The sequence below is a fragment of the Gobius niger genome, assembly GCF_951799975.1.
Source record: "Gobius niger genome assembly, chromosome: 7".
NCBI lineage: Eukaryota > Metazoa > Chordata > Actinopteri > Gobiiformes > Gobiidae > Gobius > Gobius niger.
In genome coordinates this window covers 29,542,355-29,561,687 of record NC_136858.1, presented here as the reverse complement: position 1 = coordinate 29,561,687, position 19,333 = coordinate 29,542,355, and the positions used below count along the sequence as shown (strand labels likewise).

Here is a 19,333-nt window from a genome sequence, read left to right as displayed (position 1 = left end):
AGTTTCCAAAAATATCTGTCTTATAACTGTCATGTTGCAGATGTTTGGACATGGTTTATGATTTCTTTATTTACAGATCCTGCCCACATGAAACAACGCTGCCATTATATGCAACATCTGCTTCACTGTCTGGGGATTTTCATAAAAGCATGGCTGCAGTTTACGAAAATGACATGGCTGTTGCTTATTTCAGAATCTATTTGGCAACGTGAAAGTGGATTAAAGATGCTGACCATGTCTTTTGTCAATGATCCAATTGTCTATATACATTACATTGTGGGACCTCTAAAATCCGACGTTTCTAGTTGAATTTCTCTTACTTGCAGACTGTGCAGACAAAACAGGCCGGATGGTACGTCTTCCCCAAAGCAGTGACCACTTCTCCCTCCACGAAGTCCCCGCAGCCGTTGCAGCGTGTCCCGTGCATGCGCTGGTAATCCAGGGTGCACAAGTACTCGCCATTCTTCATGAAAAAGCCGCCCTGGGCCAAATCACAGCCGCACGCTGAAGAAAAACACACACAAACACACACAGTAATGTAAGATTAAGTTATGTCATGTCTGAGATGTGGTCATTCAGAGCAGACAGCCACTCTAAACAAAGGAACACGCTTCACTGAGTTTGTTCACAGAGATGTTGCGTGTGGCAGGACAGGACTTCGCTTTCTAACAGAGGTCAAATGAGTTCAAGAAATATGGCATGTGATAATAATAATAAAAACAGCTTCTCTTCATTTTGCAACAATTTCTAATGATTTTAAAGGGGCTAGATGCAAGTTAGCCATTTTATCCTCACTACTGCCACCTCAGGTCATACGTGTAACTGCACCTTCTATATTAAGCTCGGGCATGACGGCAATTCAGACCCGATGTAACCGTTTTGAGTGACAGTGCAGGATTTTAGAGGCAGGTCTAAGCTCATTCTACACATTAGGTCATTGTTGGAACATGTAGGGGGAAAATACATAATTCTAACATTTTTAAACTCCGTATAGTCCCTTTAAAACTACTACCACTGTCACAGCTACTACCACTAATTCTACTACACGTACAACATGACCTACTATAAACACTACTACTACAACAGAAGGGGCCGGATCTTGAGTGTCTGAACACAGACTATAGAGTAACCTTTTGCGCTTATTGGGAGCGCCCTTTGAGACCTTGCAGCTCTAGACCGGCGCGTTTAAGTGGGCCAATGGCAACAGCTGCGTACATGGAAGTAGGGCCCGACCGACATATCAGGCCAGGCCGATATGAGGTATATCATAATATCGACCATCGGCCAATATAAAGTATATGCCGATATCTCCGGAACCGATAGTGATCAGCTATGCCGGTGTCGGACCTATACGATCCATATTGGTCTACATGGAAGATGACCATCAGGTTTGGAGCAGCGCTGTCCGTTCACCAGGCGGAAGATCTGGCCCAAGAGGTCCTTTATCAACACAGGTGCTCAATAGCAAGGTCTAAAAATTAAACAGTATTTTTTGTAAGCATGTATTGCTCCTAATTTATTTACCTTGTATTGCCTGCATTACGGATATGTAAATGAGAGAAGGCTACATGAGTTAAAAATGCACTGCGGCTGATCCATTTATGTGTGTGCAACTCGTTTTGCATGAGCAACGCTTGTTAAATGTGCTACCTTTCTTGTTTTTTTTTTTGAGGATCCAGCGCCCACTATATTCCGGTGAGAAAAAAGCTTGTTTGTTTATTTGGTTGGGACAGTGCATGTTAATGAACATACATGGATACGCCGGATTGTAGCCTCACTCTCAAACACACTCTCATTCATACTGGCCTATTGTACATGTTTTTAGTGCTAGGGGAAACTCGGAGGAAACCTACGCAGATACGGGAGAACATGCAAATCGAGGCTACTTCTCGCTACGAGGCACGAGGGGCCTGGGCTCATTCTACACATTAGGACATGGCTGGAACATGTAGGGGGAGGAAAATATTTAAATTTAACATTTTTAAACTCTGTATAGTCTTTTTAAAGAGGTCACATCTGCTAAAACAAACTCCCTGAGGCCTTATGGAATGGGCAAAGGGATGAGCCTATAGGGCAACCAAGGGATCGGTCCTTATTAACCATCCACAAACTCATGCAAAGAGTAACAACTTCCTGCATGGTACAATGTAATAGACTATTCCATTGAACCATGCAGGAAGTTATTACTCTATGGACACTATGAACCTATTCCGCAGCAAGTGAAGGTGGGGACTGGTTTCTGCACAGTACTACAACTACAACTACTTCTACTGCATCTACTAATGCAATTACTAATCTATAACAACTACTACTGCTGCTGCTACTCTTGCAATCATTGCTTTTGCTGCTGCTTTACAACTACTTCCCTTATCTACCACCACTTCAGCTACTCTTCTACTGCTGGTATTTTCACAGCTGTCTCTGCATACTACACCAGTGGCATCATTAAGTCAAAAATAACACAAAAATAGAGTTGTAAAGGGACTTCGAGCATCTGGAAAAGTGCTACATAAAAGACCAATGGGATTATTATGATAAAATGAACTAAGTAACTGGTAAACTTTTCACCCCTGCAAGTGAACAGCACAGGCTTTTTTGGTTTGTGTTGTTCAGGGCTAAAATATAACCCTGTTTTAGAAGTATAGATTATAATACAATCAGCCGGGCCTTTTGTTTTATCAAGGTAAACTCAACGCCACATCCCTCTCCGATTGTGTTGTCCAGGGAGTGTCCTTGGCGCAGGTCACAAGAGAACGTGCACAAAGCCTCTAAAAGGTTTTGAATAACCTTGTTTTGTGCTGTACAAAAAGGCTTTTGAAATGTTGCTTTTTATTTCAGTACCGCGGTGCAGACACTAACTTCAAGCAGGGATCTTTTAGTTCAGGAGTAAAGAAGTATATCAGAAGTATATCAGAAGTATATCAGAAGCTGGGGAAATAATAAAACAATGAGAAAGTAATGAGGAATGAGAAACTGTGTGGATCTAGCACGGTGAACTGTAACACAAATCTTGTATTCAATAGAGTAAAGAGTAATGAGTTTTCTTGCTGGTATTTCCTGGTTTCTTAAAACAGAGCTTCGAGCTATTTCTTTACTCTGAGCAAGAAACAACTCAGATTTTCCAGAACATGTGGAGGTGTAGTTTAGACTGGATCCACTGCACCAAATGCATCACCCTTACTTTTTTCCTTTTTTAATGTACACGTTGTTTTTTGAACGGGACATACTCGGTGCAACTCTACTCAAAATGCAAAGCAGCCCGAAATGCTCGGTCAATTACTGGAAAAACAGAACAGGCAGGCCCGCCTTAACCTACCCATAGGCCCCGGGGCTTGAACAGAATTGTAGGCCCCCCCTCAGCGCAAACCCTAACCCTAAATCCCATAAAAAAACCAACCTGCAACTCCTACATGTGTCAAAAATAAATGTTAAATGACATCTTGCAATGTGTATCAAAATCTCTATCTTTAATGCAAATTTAAAAAAAAACTACAACTCAACTAAAACAGACTGTCTCTTGCAAACAGAAAACATGCCGCAAAAATATGGCAGAAATAATAAAAATGAGCATAGCTATACATCTTAAAAAGGTCTTTTTCTTGACTTTCTGGCTGAGAAGTCTTTAATTAGGCCTATGTCCGTAAAGTCCAAGTCACGTACGATGTCATTTTCAAGTGACATCAGTGAAAGATGGCTAAGTCTCTCTTGGTGCATCCCTGACCTCAGGCGAGATTTTACCAATGAAAGCTTTGAAAAGGACCGCTCCCCAGCCATCGAACAGGGTCTGAGTTAAAAGGGTCCACAATGTTCGAGTCCTCTTCCACTCCTCCTGCTGCTGCGGGAGGAGTGTCTGCTTCAGCGGCGCCTTTTTTCTTCTCTGCTCCTAACTGGTCCGCGCTCTCCCCCCCGGACTCGTCTGGGCGTAGCGGTGAAATGGCAGCTGCATAGCTACTGGTTGAAGGCTGGGTTGGCTATACGGGGAAGGCAGTGGCACCTCCTCTAGCAGCTCCTCCTCACCGGATTGAGAGCCAACAGTCTCCTCTTCGCTCTCGCTGTCAGCTGCGCGGCCTGCGCCTCCCGTGTCAAGGGCGCTGCTGCAGCGGCTGCGGGTGCCAGTTCGCCGAGGCTTGTGGAGGTGCCTGCGTCCGCGGCGCTGGTTCCACCTCTGGGTGTTGATTTTAAAAAGCCCGTTAGCTTCGGCATATGGCTCATCAGCTCTTTATCCTTTTGCGTCTTTCTTTTCTGTGCACCGCTCTCAAACTTTTCCTTCCCTGACATTTCTGTCCCTCGCTACGAGTCGCCATTAAGAAGTGTGAAAGTGAATAGATGCGTTACGTACATAAGTTACGTCTTTCCATGCGCTTGGATTGGTTAGAATTTGTCATAGTATCAATGCGATGCGATGACAAATTCTAGCCAATTGGTCAGTTGACACTGCAGTATGTGATTGACAGGTAAAACAAACAAATTACAATATTATGGAATTCGATTATATCTGATAGGCCCTCTGGGCCAAGAAGGGCGGGCCTACTCCAGGTACACACAGCGTGAAGTGAAGTGATTGACATGGAAATCGACGAATCATCTTTTCTTTTTCCTTTTTTCTTTAATTCTGATAGGCCCTTGACAATAGTAGGCCCCTGGGCTCCAGCCCCTGCTAGCCCGTTGGATAAGGCGGGCCTGAGAACAGGCAGTCACATAATTAACGCACTCGAAAGGGGCACGAGCCACTTATCGCCCACTGCTTTTAATACAATGGTCCACTCATCGTTTCACACAAACACTCTAATTGTTGAATTATATCAGTTTCACGCGACAGTGAGCGAATATGTCAAATATGAACACACTAGAGCTAAAACCCAGTGCCTGTTGTAAAAAATACTATAATATCATGCAGCAGAACTGCAACTGCTGGAAATTCATGTAACATATTCCACTACTACTACTGATGTTGAATGGTCACATTTGTATATTGGTCTTTTCTCCATCTATTGGGCACTCAAAGCTCTTTACCACAAGGCCAAGGTTTACGATTAAACAATGAAACGGGGCGGCATAGCAGAAGGTCCTTGGTTTGATTTCCGGGCCATACGGAGCCTTTCAGTGTGGAGTTTGCACGTTCTCCCTGAGTCTCGCCTTAAAGGGACTATACAGTTTAAAAATGTAAGTATTTTCCTCCCCCATCATGTTCCAGCAATATCCTAATGTGTAGAATGAGCTCAGACCTGTTCACCACATCTGCCTCTAAAACCCTGCACTGTCACTCAAAGAGTTGTTACTTCGGGTCTGAAGTGCCGTCATGCACTCGCTTAATATAGAAGCTGCAGTTATGTGTAAGACCTGAGGTGGCAGTAGTGAAAATAAAATGACCAACTTGCATCTAGTTTCTTTAAACCACAAAAAATATGAACAATAGGATCCCCACTGTGGCCAGGACTCAACCAAGAAACAGATTCAGAATCTCAGTGGGAGTTTGATGTTCCAATAAAGATAAAAACAACAACTGCACTGTCAGAAATCGATCCACCTTCGGGCGAGTGAGCGAAAGCTGCTCACCATGACAACCACTGTTAAAGTTGCATTATGGAACTTTTAATGTGAAATTAAATAAAATTAAGTGTATGTGTGTGTAGTGACCCAGCGGCTGTATGGGTAGTCAACATGGCACCTTTACTTTCCATCACAGTGGATAATCCAGGATCAATGGTTTTGTAGGTTTTCTGGTGAGAGGGTCCATCAGCAGAGAAAACCTTCCAAACAATTGATCCTGCAGCGTCCCAGAGTCCACCGTGATCTAAAGTGAAGGCACCATGCTGACCACTCATACAGCCACTGGGTCACTAAAAGCTAAAATATGCACTAATATAAAGGTTTTTTGTTTCATAATGCAAGGTAAAGGTGTTTTTATTATTATTTTACAACTGTACAACAAAATTTGTCCTCTGCATATGACCCATCCTTCGCTGTAGCGACCCGTATGGAGCAGGGAGGGAAACCATTTCCAAGATGTGGAGCCAGGCTGGTCAAAATCACCTGGAGGATAAAGCTACACTGTAGTATACTATAGTTTTAGTTAATGGAGGAAACCTGTCCTGACACTGGGAGAGGAAGTTGACGATTATACTGCTTCTACTAACTGGTACAGTAAGTATAATAAGTTACATGATGATATCAAACAGTAATACAAGTATAACTAAATAGTTCCTCATTACACCAGGTGCCACAAGCTAAAGCTACAGTTATTTACTTTACAACTATGGGGCCTTTTTTTACTACTACTACTGTTCCAATCCTACAAATACAATCCCTATATAAGATTTTTTTTTTAAATGTCCTCAAGTGCGACCAGGCTTACACATAACTCTATATCTTTTTGGTAATGCACCCAGAGTGGGACGAACGCGGTTGATATTTAGATCGGCAGATACCAGGATAATGCTTCTTACGTAACGTGTTGGTAAATCCTGGATGAATGGAGAGAGTGAGGAGAGAATCAGCTTTAATTGTATCAGGGCTCTGGGCTGATGGGATTAGCCTGTAAGCTAAGTGAGTCTCACTGCGGGCGCCGCGGGCCGTCACCTCTGACTCATGACCGACAGATGCGGGAGGTTATAACAGATTGAAGCGTGTGTTTTGGGGGGCAGGTCTTTAAAATCAGACCGTAAACTAGTGGTCAGTGGACAGTGTTTATGAGCAAATTAGTTACAAGTGGGTTTTTGGCTCAATGTGTGGAAATGACTTGATGTTGATGGGGCAGTCCTTCTAAACAGCGGACATTATTGTTTTGTTGGAGCTGTTACTGTTTTGTAGAATGACATAATGGAGGGACAATGGAGATGTGGTGAATTATAGCTTATATGTCCCATTTCCATCTCCAGGTCATTGATGGAAACTTTTAGGACAAGAAACAATTAGCTTGTTGCCCAAAAACCACTAGTTATCAGCACATTTCACCAGATCCTATGGCGAAAACCATCCGGAAGTGAACATAAACTCTCTAAAGTCCACAATCAAGTCCTAGTGAGTGCTAGTGCAGCATCCAGTCGGTAAAGCTCAGTGTGACGTGGCTTTAAAGAGAAGAATTGCATGTTTACTTATTGTGAAATGTGTGCTTGTGTCCTTGGGCGGTGGTTTGGCTTTACACTAACGAGCTAATACAGCTAAAACATGGAATAACAAAATAACTGGTGGGGAAATAAAGACAGATGCGAAAGTTCTATAGAGTAGATTTAATTAAGTGAGCAGCAATGAGCTCTGTCTGTAGCTAAGACCGCGAGCCGCCAACATTAGTGTAACCACGAGGGCTGGGTACCGATAAATGACACTAGTCTGGTATCGAAAAAAGTTTAGGTACGAAAAAAATAAAGTATCTAAAGCAGGAACCCTGAAAAATATATATATCTTTAGATACAAGTATTGATGCTGTTGGTCCAGGGACAGCATTAAGGAAAATGACTTCAAGTGACTTTTTTTAATTTTATTTTAGCCAATTTTTTCTTCTTCTTTCCTTATTTTTTATACTAATATTTTCCAATTTTTTTTCCAATTTCTCCCCAATAAAAAAATCCCTATTTTTTTCCTCAATTTATTACAAATGTTATACATTTTTTCACACCTCTTTTTTGCCCCCATTTTTTTTAAAATCATTTTCCCAATTTTTTCTTCATTTTTGTTTAACTGATATTTTTCCTATTTCTTCTCCATTATTTCCAGTTTATTATTGCATTTTTGTTCCTTATTGTTGCCACAATTTCTCCCAATTTTCTCCCATTTTCTCCCAAAAATTATTCCCAACTTTTCCACACATTTCTTGACATTTGACTTGAACCCGATATTGTAAATTTGCAGATCTTCCAAACATTATTGTTCTGTTCTCTGGTTCTAGACGGCAAATATTTTTGTATAGGTATCGCAAAAAGCATCATTCAGGTATCGGTATTGAAAAGCAAGTATTGTTAAAGTACTGGTATCGAACGGTCCCAGCCCTCGTCACCACAACCACATTCATCACCAGAGCAATAAAGTAACTCTGATTCTGAGAGAGCACTTTGTTTTTATTTATTATAAATTAGCGCATCATGTCTTTAGCACCTTCAGCTCAACCACACGCTCAGCACCTCCTCTCCAGCACATCTACTCCTCCAGTCCAGATTTAGGCCTGTAATCTCACAGTCTGTGGTGTTATTCTGGGCCTCAGTGACTATAACGATCTGTAAACAGAGCCGATCGCAGCTTAACTACAAGAGGCACAGGTTTTACGCTACGACACGACGCGCTGCCGAGGGACAGGAGGGAGAGGCTGATGATTCACCGATCAGTTCATGCCAACAATGTGAATCAAGGTGTAATTTAGGCATTGGTGTCGGAGTCGCTGTTTATAAATCCAGTAGAAAGTTTAGCCAATTGTGGAAGAAACAGAAAAAGAAAAAGGCGTTTCCAGAGAGCATTTCTTTCAGTGTTTAACTATTGGAAAAAGTACTTGTCTATTACCTCTCCAGTTCGGCTTTAACCAAATCTAAAAGCTTCTCGACTAAAAAGCAACAGTTTTGCCGGGTTTTTGTCATATTTTTTGTTTGCTTTTCCATCACATTTTTCGTCAGGTGTTTGTTGTGTTTTGGTCACATTTTCATATAACTTTATTGTCTCTTTTCCGCCATGTTTTCGTCGAATTTTCGCCACGTTTTTCCTCATATTTTCATCTCGTTTTTGTCCCTTTTTAACCTCTTAACTCCCACCTGAACATGTTTTCTCCAAATTCTCCAATTCTAAAAGCTTCTTCAAAACAGCGATAAAAAAACGAAAAGAAAATGAAGATGAAAACACAACAAAAAAGCGCTAAAAAGTGACAAAAAAGTGACAAAAATCCAGCAGAAAAAAGACAAAAATCCAGCAAAAAAAGTGACCAAAAATCCAGCAAAAAATGTGACAAAACAGCAACAAAAAAGTGACAAAAATCCAGCAAAAAAGTGACAAAAATCCAGCAAAAAAAATGACAAAAATCCAGCAAAAAATGTGACAAAACAGCAACAAAAAAGTGACAAAAATGAATCAAAAAAGCCATAAAAAGGTGACAAAAACACATAAGGGAAATAAAAAGTGACGACAATGGCAAAGAGGAGAGAATGCATTTGGTTTTGGCGGGTGGTAAGAGGTTAATCACTTTTTTGCCACATTTTTGTCACATTTTCTGCCATGTTTTTTGCTGCTTTTTGGTCACATTTTCGTCACTTTTTTGTCACTTTTCCACAACGTTTTCGTCACTTTTTTGGTCACTTTTTGTTGCGTTTTCATTCTTGTTTTCGTCACTTTTTTTCTTTTTGACGCTTTTGATTTAGGTAAAGCAACCTTCAGAATATGCGCTCAGTTCATGCGTGGGTTAGAGAAATGACTACAGATTAGTATTTGGATCTTGCTGGATTGGGGTTTCTATGCTTAAAGGGACTATAAGGAGTTTAAAAATGTTAAAATTAAGTATTTTCCTCCCCCTACATGTTCCAGCCATGTCCTAATGTGTAGAATGAGCCCAGACCTGTTCACCACAACTGCCTCTAAAATCCTGTACGGTCACTCAAAAATGTGTCACTTCGGCCCGAATTGCCGTCATGCACGAGCTTAATATAGAAGGTGCAGTTACACATATGGCCTGAGGTGGCAGTAGTGAGTATAAAATGGCGAACTTGCTTCCAGCCCCTTTAAATTAATAAACATCTTAAGGGAAATGTAACATTGCACATTACATTTGACAGACTAAACTGCACAGTGATGTATTTGGCCACTGATGTACTCTGTCCACCAGCGTCTGTTTTGATAATTAGTTCATTAGAGAGATTACTGTAGAAACCATATTACTCCATGTCTGTTTTACAAACCTGTTTCTGAATGGCAGCAGTCGTGTTATTTGTGTTCGATCAAAGCAAAACGTGTGACACAGTTACATCATGCAATTGTGTCAAATTAACAATGAATTTTAAAAGCTCGCACTGAAGCTGCTAATTTTCACGCGACTCCCACATCGCCCGCATTATCAACACCGACACGTTTATGGAGTGAAAACTGTTCAGATCATATGGTCGTTGCCAGGACGTAAATATGAAATGTATGTGATGAGGTGAGAGCAAGTCTCCTGCTTTAGAGGCGAGACAAAGCCCAATAAATTTGTTCAGTTTAAGTTTAATCTTTAGGTAACCGCTTTACCGTAAAGGTTAGGACACAAGTCTGGCGTTATAAGCACTGTGGAGTGTGTTTTTAATGCAGGCTAGCTGATATCATAGAAATGCACTAGCCTTGCACTAGCCTAGCGCCACGAAACTCTTCAAACATAAGAACAGCATGAATTACAAAAAAAAAAAATCCAGAAATCAACAACACTCTGGGAGGAAATGAGGCCCTATGTCAAAAATCCTGAAATATCCCTTTAAGTTCATAGAGGTAAGGAACTAAATATTCATAAATCTTTTTGTAGTTAAACGTCTGCTACTTTTAAATGAAGATGTTGTTCCTCATCAATGGAAAAAAATACGATTTTGTGACAATGATTATAAGTTACAATTTCATACAAAACTAAGCAGGAAGTTTATTCAGTGTATAAACAATACAAGACTATTTTGCAGATTTAACTATTTCTCTGATTCCAGGTGAAAGTTGACTAATCTGACCCAAAACCTGAAAATCTAAAATAGAAAGTTTCGCCTGAAGTGCTTGTTAAAACAAAAATCTAGTTATTTTAGCCTTACAAAAGTCCCGTATTCACCTGCTAAAATATGTAAAAGGATGATTTAGGGCTGTCCACTTGACATTTTTATGTCCCAATATATTCCTATAGCTCCAAATGGGGGTGAAGTTGGAAGATACCACGCTCTTCCACGGACACACACAAAGACCAGACAGGTACGCATCAACTCGTCTAAGCTCAGGTAAGAACGTATCTCAGTATGGAAAAACAGTGGCCTGTGCCTTTAATACTACTTGTGGATAAATGTGTGCACAGACTGACTAGAAATGTTACTTCTTAATATGGTACATCATATAAGAAAGCCAAATGAACACACTGTTTACACAAATGGGCAACATCTGTGAGCCCACTGTACCTTTGCACGTGAAGCACTTGAGGTGGAAGTGCTTGTTCTGGACGCGCAGCACCTCCCCTTTGCACGGCTGTCCGCACTTGTAACACTGGATCAGCGGCTTCTCTGTGGAGTGGTGGTGGTGAGTCTCCTGCGCATGGGCCACTGCAAAACACAACATAGGACGAAACGTTACAGCCAGCACAGACACGGACATCAGACGGCTGGAGAAGCAGTTTATTAAATACACTTTGGTGCCTGTAAGCAATGAAGGGGGAGAGGACGAAAGATGTGTTTGGATGAAATATCTCTCTCCTGGACTCCTGGTGGTGATGGCAGAGGGTCCTTGTTGAGGGCTCTCTGGGAGAAGTTTGGAAATTCTCCACATGTCTGTTGGGGTTTCTTTACAGTATTGAGTTCAGGTTTCCCCATCAGCAAAAAAAAACATGCACAATAATCGTCCAGCCACGTTATAACCCCAGCGGTATTGATGTTCGGGTCAAGTGCGAAGGACAAATGATCCTACTGGGATAATAAGCGGAGACTGACGACCTGCTGCTGTGGTGTAGATGGAGCAAAGGACGGTTGTGACACTTGCAATTGATGCGGACATTGCAGGATGCATTTAAATGATAGAATTTTGAAATAATTCCTTCTTTTTACATGAATACATAACAAATATTTACTTTTTTGGACTTGATTTAACCAATTTCAGTGTATAACGTGTAATTGTGGTCATTTCTGTAGGGGAGGGCATGGCTATTTTCTGGAGTTCACTGCTCATCAAGAGTCAGACCTGCATTAAATAAAAGCTTTAACCATCCATCCATCCATCCATCCATCCATCCATCCATCCATCCATCCATCCATCCATCCATCCATTTCCTTCCGCTTTTTTCGGGGCCGGGTCGCAGAAGCAGCAGTCTCAGCAGAGATGCCCAGACTTCCCGATCCGCACACCTCCTCCAGCTGTTCTGGGGGGACCCCGAGGCGACACCAGGCCAGCTCGGAGACATAGTCCCACCAGCGTGCCCTGGGCCTTCCACGAGGCCTTGAGCTTGAGCCCTTAACTTGAAATAGAGTTTGCTTCATTTTTTCTGTTATATTGCTATAAATAGTTATTAACCATCAAACACAAGTAAATCGACTGTGACAATGTGCCACATGTGTCACAAGGCTTGGGGTTGGTTGTCACTATTGCTTTTAATGGAGTTTTTTATGTTAAAGAGACTAGATGCAAGTTGGTCATTTTTATACTCACTACTGCCATCTCAGGTCTTATGCGTAACTGCAGCTTCTATATTAAACTTGTGCATGACGGCACTTCAGACCCGAAGTAACAACTTTTTGAGTGACAGTGCAGGATTTTAGAGGCAGTTGTGGTGACCAGGTCTGGGCTCATTCTACACATAAGGACATGGCTGGAACATGTAGGGGGAGGAAAATACTTGATCTGATAGTTTGATGATAAACACAATGCATGCCAGATGGGTTCAAGACACTCATTTGAACTAACTGTTGATTTTTTGGCTCTATGAGGAGTAAACAATGATATACAACAACATATATATAACATATAAAAGTTAATGTCCCACCATTTATACCTCATGTGACCACCAACCCCTCAGTCCGTGTGACAACTAACCCTGAGTGTCCACTTCACGAACAATTGAAAGCTAGCTCAAAGACGGCTTTAGCATGTTTGCTCTAAAATGGCTCTCACTACAAAAATAACCCAGACATTAAAGTTTGGGAAACGTCTTCAGTCCAAATGAGAAAATTATTATTGGAAGAGAAGAAGAATATCAATACACATATTATAAATCAGTACCAGCGTACAGCGCCCCAAGAAACATTTTGTAAAGCGGAAACAGGGCTATGACATGTTATCAATAGTTACCTGTGCTGTTTAATAAAGTGCAACCTATAGATAGTTTTCCATTGACGTCACACTCCCGCATAGTTCCATTTGGCGCCATCTTGTGTGTCTAGGGTCTAATTGTTTGTGTTTTACGGATCATTGATAATATCGTGAAGAAATAGTGCTCACACCTGTGTTGTGTGGGGCTGATCCCGACATGACGAAGAGAAAATGTCTCAATATCCCAAAAGTAATTCATCACTAAGTAACAGAAACATAAAAACTTTCGTACGAGAGATTTGAACTATGGCCGCCGAACGCTCGTCCCGGGTGTCGGGTCTGACTTCATGGGGCAGCCTGTGCTTAATCCGCTCTGTGTCTGAGTCTGTGTCTCATGCCTTGGCTGATGTACCCTGGTTTTGCCAGGGTCTGTCAGCTTTTATCTGACAGATAAAAGAGAAAAAGTGGCATCAGACAGATTTGACAACGGGGCTAGCTGGTAGCATGAAATAAAGCAAGTCTACGATGAGCTCATAGTAGACTTGTATTTTTTCATTGCTGCTGCCAAACGCAAACCAGGTACAGATAGCAGCTAGCAGACCGGGGAAGAGCGTGAGTCGGTCGGGGAGAGTGTGAGGAGAAGGCCGGGGAAGAGCGAGTTGCGACCGAGGAAGAGCGTGAGTCGTTCAGGGAGAGTGAGGAGAAGGCCGGGGAAGAGCGTGAGTCGGTCAGGGAGAGTGAGGAGAAGGCCGGGGAGGCGAGAGCGAGGCGGCCGCTGTTACTCTCTTCGTTCATCAGGAGGTAAACGCAGCACAGATTGGCACTGATACACGTTATAAATACAGCAATTCCTCATTGTTTAACCGCTCACATGAGAGCTGTTTGTTTGGTTCGATGGACAAGTTTAAGAGCACTCTATGGCCAACGTCTTTTACTGTTATGATTACCGTGCATGTGTACATCACAATGATTATGTTAGCCTACCCATCACATGGCTCATTGTGAGTGAAAAAAACACATTAGCGACTACAGAACGGCCGTAGTAGACACAATTATTCATTAAATGTGCATGCGAGTCGTGCATAAACATTGTCGAACGCCACACAAAATGGCGGCGCGGCGCAGAGAATCATGGGAACGGAAAACCATCTATATATTTAACCCATTCTATGTTATTCTTTTTGAGCAATTGCATTGTTCAGCAGTGCTTTCACAAACTCTATGAACTCTATAGACTTGCCGCAAGTGTCTGTTGATGTGGGGGCTTCTCGTCTGTGCTTATCTACAAGAGAGGACAGAGAAATGTTTAGTCCCAGAGACGTCAGAGATAAGGCCCCACCGCAGAGAGGCTGTCAGACTGAAACAGAGCCACAGTGAGGCGACCAGACCGGGTTCAGGGGTGTCCCCAGACAACAGGACGCTAAAAATAGTCCATCTAGCTGGATACAGAGACTTAAATCATAGCTGCGCATGAAACTACAGACTTTCACCAGATAAAGATTTCCATTACACAAAGAAATTGTCAGTCAATGCACATGGGAAGGTTCAGACACTAGAAATCAAGTAAAAGTGTGTGTTTAGTGAGTCACTGCACTGTCCTTTGGTGAAATGGATCTTTTTCAGGTATAACTAGGTATTATAGGCTATAGTGCCTTAGTGTACGGTATCATCAACGGCTTGTGAGACGAAGATTAAAAATAAAATGCCTATGATTAGCTGCTTCAAGTGCAGTTCTTATACTGCTCAAATAAACGCTGTGTGCTTCAGCGAGTTCCACTAAGTGCCGGTCTTTTATAAGCATTACTTCTGCACAAGAGCCTCTGTTTGCAGCTAATGCACTCGCTCCATTAGCTTCATCTGTGCTTACTCACCTTTTCCCCACAGCTTAAGTGGAATTACAATTTTCCCCTCTTTTCTTCACTGTCAAGATCTGCTTTTTCTGACACTTTCAGGAAGAAAGACGTGTCGATCTCGATGACAAATTCAAAGCTCTGTTCATCCCAAGCAACGCACAGGACGTTACATTTCAGTTTATCTGCACTTAGCATGTCTAGCTACGACTTTTCCCCGTGCTGTAGACGTATGCAAATGATGAAATTGACACAATGAAAGGTTTTTATGTTTCTTGCTTCACGTGAATTTGTAGATATCCTCCATCAAAAGGTCTTCAGTTTTGCTCTAATAGCCTCGTGGGTGATGCTGCTGTGCATAAGTATAGACCATTTCCCCACTATTCACCCTGCACTTTCCCGTCCAATGGGGCCAAAAAGCTTAAAAGAGTCATATTTTGAACTTAATTTCTTCACTATTTAACTTAAAGTACATTTTCTACTGGTCAAATGTTACTCCAATAAAGTACAAGTTGCTCTGTGCATATGATGTGCGTATTAATGCTTATGACTTATTTAGATCAGTGTTTTTCAACCTTTTTTGAGCCAAGGCACATTTTTTTCTATGAAAATATCACGAGGCACACCACCAGCAGAAAATGTTAAAAAATGTAGCTCTGTAGCCTATATTTAGTCATCAAAGTGTCTTGAATAGGAACACCGTATAGTCTTGCTAGCAACAATGCCTCAATGCATCACTGATTCTCTACCTGATATGGAAGAGTATTATATGGTTACTCTGCTGATCACTAGACAGCACAGACACTCGAAAACAGTACATTATTTGTGGATAATAATGCATTTGTTTTCAAAAAAACATCTAGGTGAAAGTGGATAATTTCTCACGGCACACCAGACAATATCTCACGGCACACTAGTGTGCCACGGCACAGTGGTTGAAAAACACTGATTTAGATGGATAACATCTGTTGTAGTAATGATTGTCATTTTATTTCAGTGAAGCTGCAATTTTTTTTAAATGAAGAAATCTTGGGCAGAAATGTATTTGAATTTTGACTACTGACAGGAAGTGACATAGATACAGACGGCATCGCCTCATAGAAGGGGGTGTGGCTTTGCCGAGGGGGAAAACAGAATCTTTAGGGAAACACAATTTTCCACTCTTTTTAGCCATTTTCTGGTGGAATATAAACTTATTTATCACAAACAAATAAAATCAAGTCTAAATCGGGTCAATATGGATATTTTTCCACAGCAGATTGTTCAGTAGAAGCGAAAAAAACGGCAGTCGTAGCTAGCATTAGCACGATGCTAACATGTAGCATCATGTTAGCATTCTCCATTATTCATGTATTTATGGGCTGTTGAACCACTTTGCTCCTCCCCATAGCTTTGTATCTTTATTGGGTAGAAATCTATATCAATAATTCAGCATTTGTAGTAGTTTTTGAATAATTAGAGAAAGTTTTTCTCCAAATTGTTTTCCCAACTGTTTTCAAACATGACCATATATGTCATATGTCACTTCCTGTCAGTGTACAATAAGGAAGTGAAACTATGAACATCACAAAAATTGTCAAACTGAAGAAAGCGGGGTAAAATCTTTAGCACAATCTTCATATAATTGTGTTAACCGTGTTAACCGTAAGTGAAAGCACTGAAGTATTTACTGGGGAAGTATTTGAAGAAGAAATTGGAAAATTATGTTAAAAACACAAAGATTTCAACCAAATTCACGACCTGTACAGCAACAAAATTGGGACAAACATGCTTCCTCGTTGTGAGTCCTTGTTCTGTTCATAGAGTGTGCATTATAAGGTTTTTAAGATTATCAAAACACCTGGTAAAATGTACTTGTGGAGCCTTTGTAGAAATGTAGCGGAGAAGACCGTTTTATATTTCAACAAAAACACAACTCAAGCAAAGTACAGATCCTCAAAAAGACTAATTAAGGACAGTATTGAAGTGAATTTGCTGCGTTACTGAGCACCTCTGCGTCTGACAAGCTAGCAACAAAAAAAAGATTAGATACAGCCCTATTTCACAAAGGATTTGAAAATGTTACTGTCACATCTGGGTGTTTAATGAAACAAAACACTTCTTGCCTAATTGTGTTCGAACAGTCGTCTTTGCCCAGAGATATTAAAACGAAAACTCTAAAAATCCACTAAATGTATTCCCTGCATACAGGGGGCACGCGCAGTGCTGCATTGGCGCACTGCACTGCTGCTCTCTGACAGATGATTTCACTTTGAGGGACATTAGGTAACAGCTCTTTGCTCTTTTCTGTCTATTTTAACAAACACATAGAGACGATCTGCTCTTCATGCAGCTTCGGATCATTATCTGAGGCTAAAATAAGGCGCTTCACCAAAGGAACGGGAATAGCATCAGGGTCGATCGATGAGCCGCTAAAGAAAGACTGGATTATTGATGATGAGTCTGTATCCTGCATCACGACCCCTATAGATGGCATTTTAATAAGAACAGCCATGTGCATTAGGTTTGTTTTATAGCACATAATACTGACAATAACTCTGCTGTGGCTGCTCGCTTTCAAATGTTGCTTTGTTTTAAATCACCTACTTATTGTTTTGGCAATATTAGGTGAAGCAATATCCATATTGTAGATATCACTGAGGTCTTCCATCTGACTAAGAGGTCAGAATTAGTCAATATTTCAAGTCTTTTAACACATTGAGTGCCATTTAATTACCAAACTAGACACTCTAATACACCTTATGTGTGATTTTGGTAGCTCTGTGATGAACAGAAGTGAAATAAATGATGATCAAATCTTGCAAAAAGTCAAGATCTGGACATTTTATATATATTATTGCGTTTCTTTTCTTTTTTTTTTTAGTCCGGGGGGCGTGGTCTTGCGTAGCGAACAGCTGTAAACCCGACAATTCTCTCGCGCTCTCTGGAGCACATTTGACAAAGCAGAGCAGCTTCCCGTGTACAGATCGAAACATCTGGGTTAAGGCTTCAATCCGAGAACCAGGCTGATTAAATACACACGTGAGCGAACTGCGGCAACACACAGTGTTTCAAAACGTGTGAACAATGTTGTCAATGAAAATTGACTTGAAACAAATATATTTAGGCATTTGCCTTTTCCCATAATGTTAGTGCCAGAGGAGAGAGGTGGAGAGGAGTTAAATCAGAAAGGAGAGTGTTGCATAAAACACTAATTATCTCCTAGTCTAGAATAAAATCTGTGATTTTGATCCAAACTAGAATTAAACTGTTTCCACCTACGGAGAGCTTAGATTCTCGTCTTTCAAACAAGCGATAGCATGTGTCCACAACTATAACATAGAATACACTGTGGTGCTACAAATATCAGGAAAAATGGTCTGGATTGTTGGCACTCTTCAGGTAAATCCCAAAAACAGTGTAATGTGTGACATGATTAGGTGTAAGATAAATTGCGTACCTAGATAATAGAAAATAGAATATACTGTGTTGATTTCTTTCTTCATTATTTTCTCATACTGTGCGGACTGTGTTTTCAACAGCTACAATAGTTGTTATTAGCTATTAATGCTTTCTAATACACTGCTTGATCAACAACTGCCTTAAGCTTTGATTACATCACACATTCACTGTGGTATCGTTCAATAAGCTCTTGCAATGTCAAAAGAGCCACTGTTGTATTTATCTTTTTACCAAGATCTTGTATAGATGACGGGAGAGCGTGACCACTGCGCAAAGCCTTCTGCAGCTCATCCTAAACATTTGAGAATTTTTAGGATGTGCTCAGGGCCGGATCTAGAAAAAAAATAAAGGGGTGGCAAGCAGGGTCAGGGATAACCTCAGGGGTGGCAACACATTTTACGAATTTTCTAGCGGGGCTACGCAAAATTATATACAAATAGTAGCATTGTCCATAATGTAAGAAGGGGGTTTCAAACTCAGGTAAAATGCAAACTTTTGTAAAAAAAAAAAAAAAGTAAAAATAAATCACCATCTTGGGAGCCACAAGAGTTGGCACCTGGCTCCTTGTTTAGCTATAAACTTGTTGTAGTTCTTTGTCCTGTCAAAAAAGTACTAACTGAGAGTGAGCGTCTGTAAGCAATCTGTTAAAACTATTACTATTACAATTGAATTAATTAAATTATAAAGTGCCCGGTTGATGACTACACTAGATTTTAGACAAAACCTGGTAGACTTTTCCAAACCTGACATCCATAGAGTGGCAGCTGGGGTGTCAAGACCTTTATTAGGGGTGGCAGCTGTCCCTGGATGTCCTGGAGAAGGCTTTGGTGGCGTTAGAATCTGTGACTCTTTTACAATTCGAGCCAGATGAATCCTGGCATTGTCATCTCGCCATCAGGAAAGAAGAAATCCATTGATGGAATAACCTGGTCATTCAGGATGTTCAGGTTCTCATTCTTTGGGTGCATAGTGTTACTTGAATCTTGTGTATATGTTAAATCCCAAAGCAAATGTGTCTGTTTTTGATTCAACTTCGATTACAGTAATTGCGCAGCCCCATTACACCTACATATAATCGCCTCCGTTGCTAATTGGATCAAGTACCAAAACCATCCGTG

General features: G+C 41.1%; 1 protein-coding gene across 14 annotated transcripts in view; it reads right to left on the bottom strand.

Moving 5' to 3' along the window:
• Positions 1-19,333, bottom strand: part of ablim1a (actin binding LIM protein 1a) — a 109,947-nt gene that overhangs the window by 36,520 nt on the left and 54,094 nt on the right. For all 14 annotated transcript variants that reach the window (XR_013793019.1, XM_079559755.1, XM_079559758.1 and 11 more), the window contains exons 2-3: positions 11,088-11,228; positions 321-504 (exon numbers count right to left, since the gene is read on the bottom strand). Coding sequence is in view for 13 of the 14 variants with exons in the window: in XM_079559755.1 (XP_079415881.1) it covers positions 321-504; positions 11,088-11,228 (325 nt within the window). In the remaining variant the exon portion in view is untranslated. The remainder of the gene's footprint in view (positions 1-320; positions 505-11,087; positions 11,229-19,333) is intronic.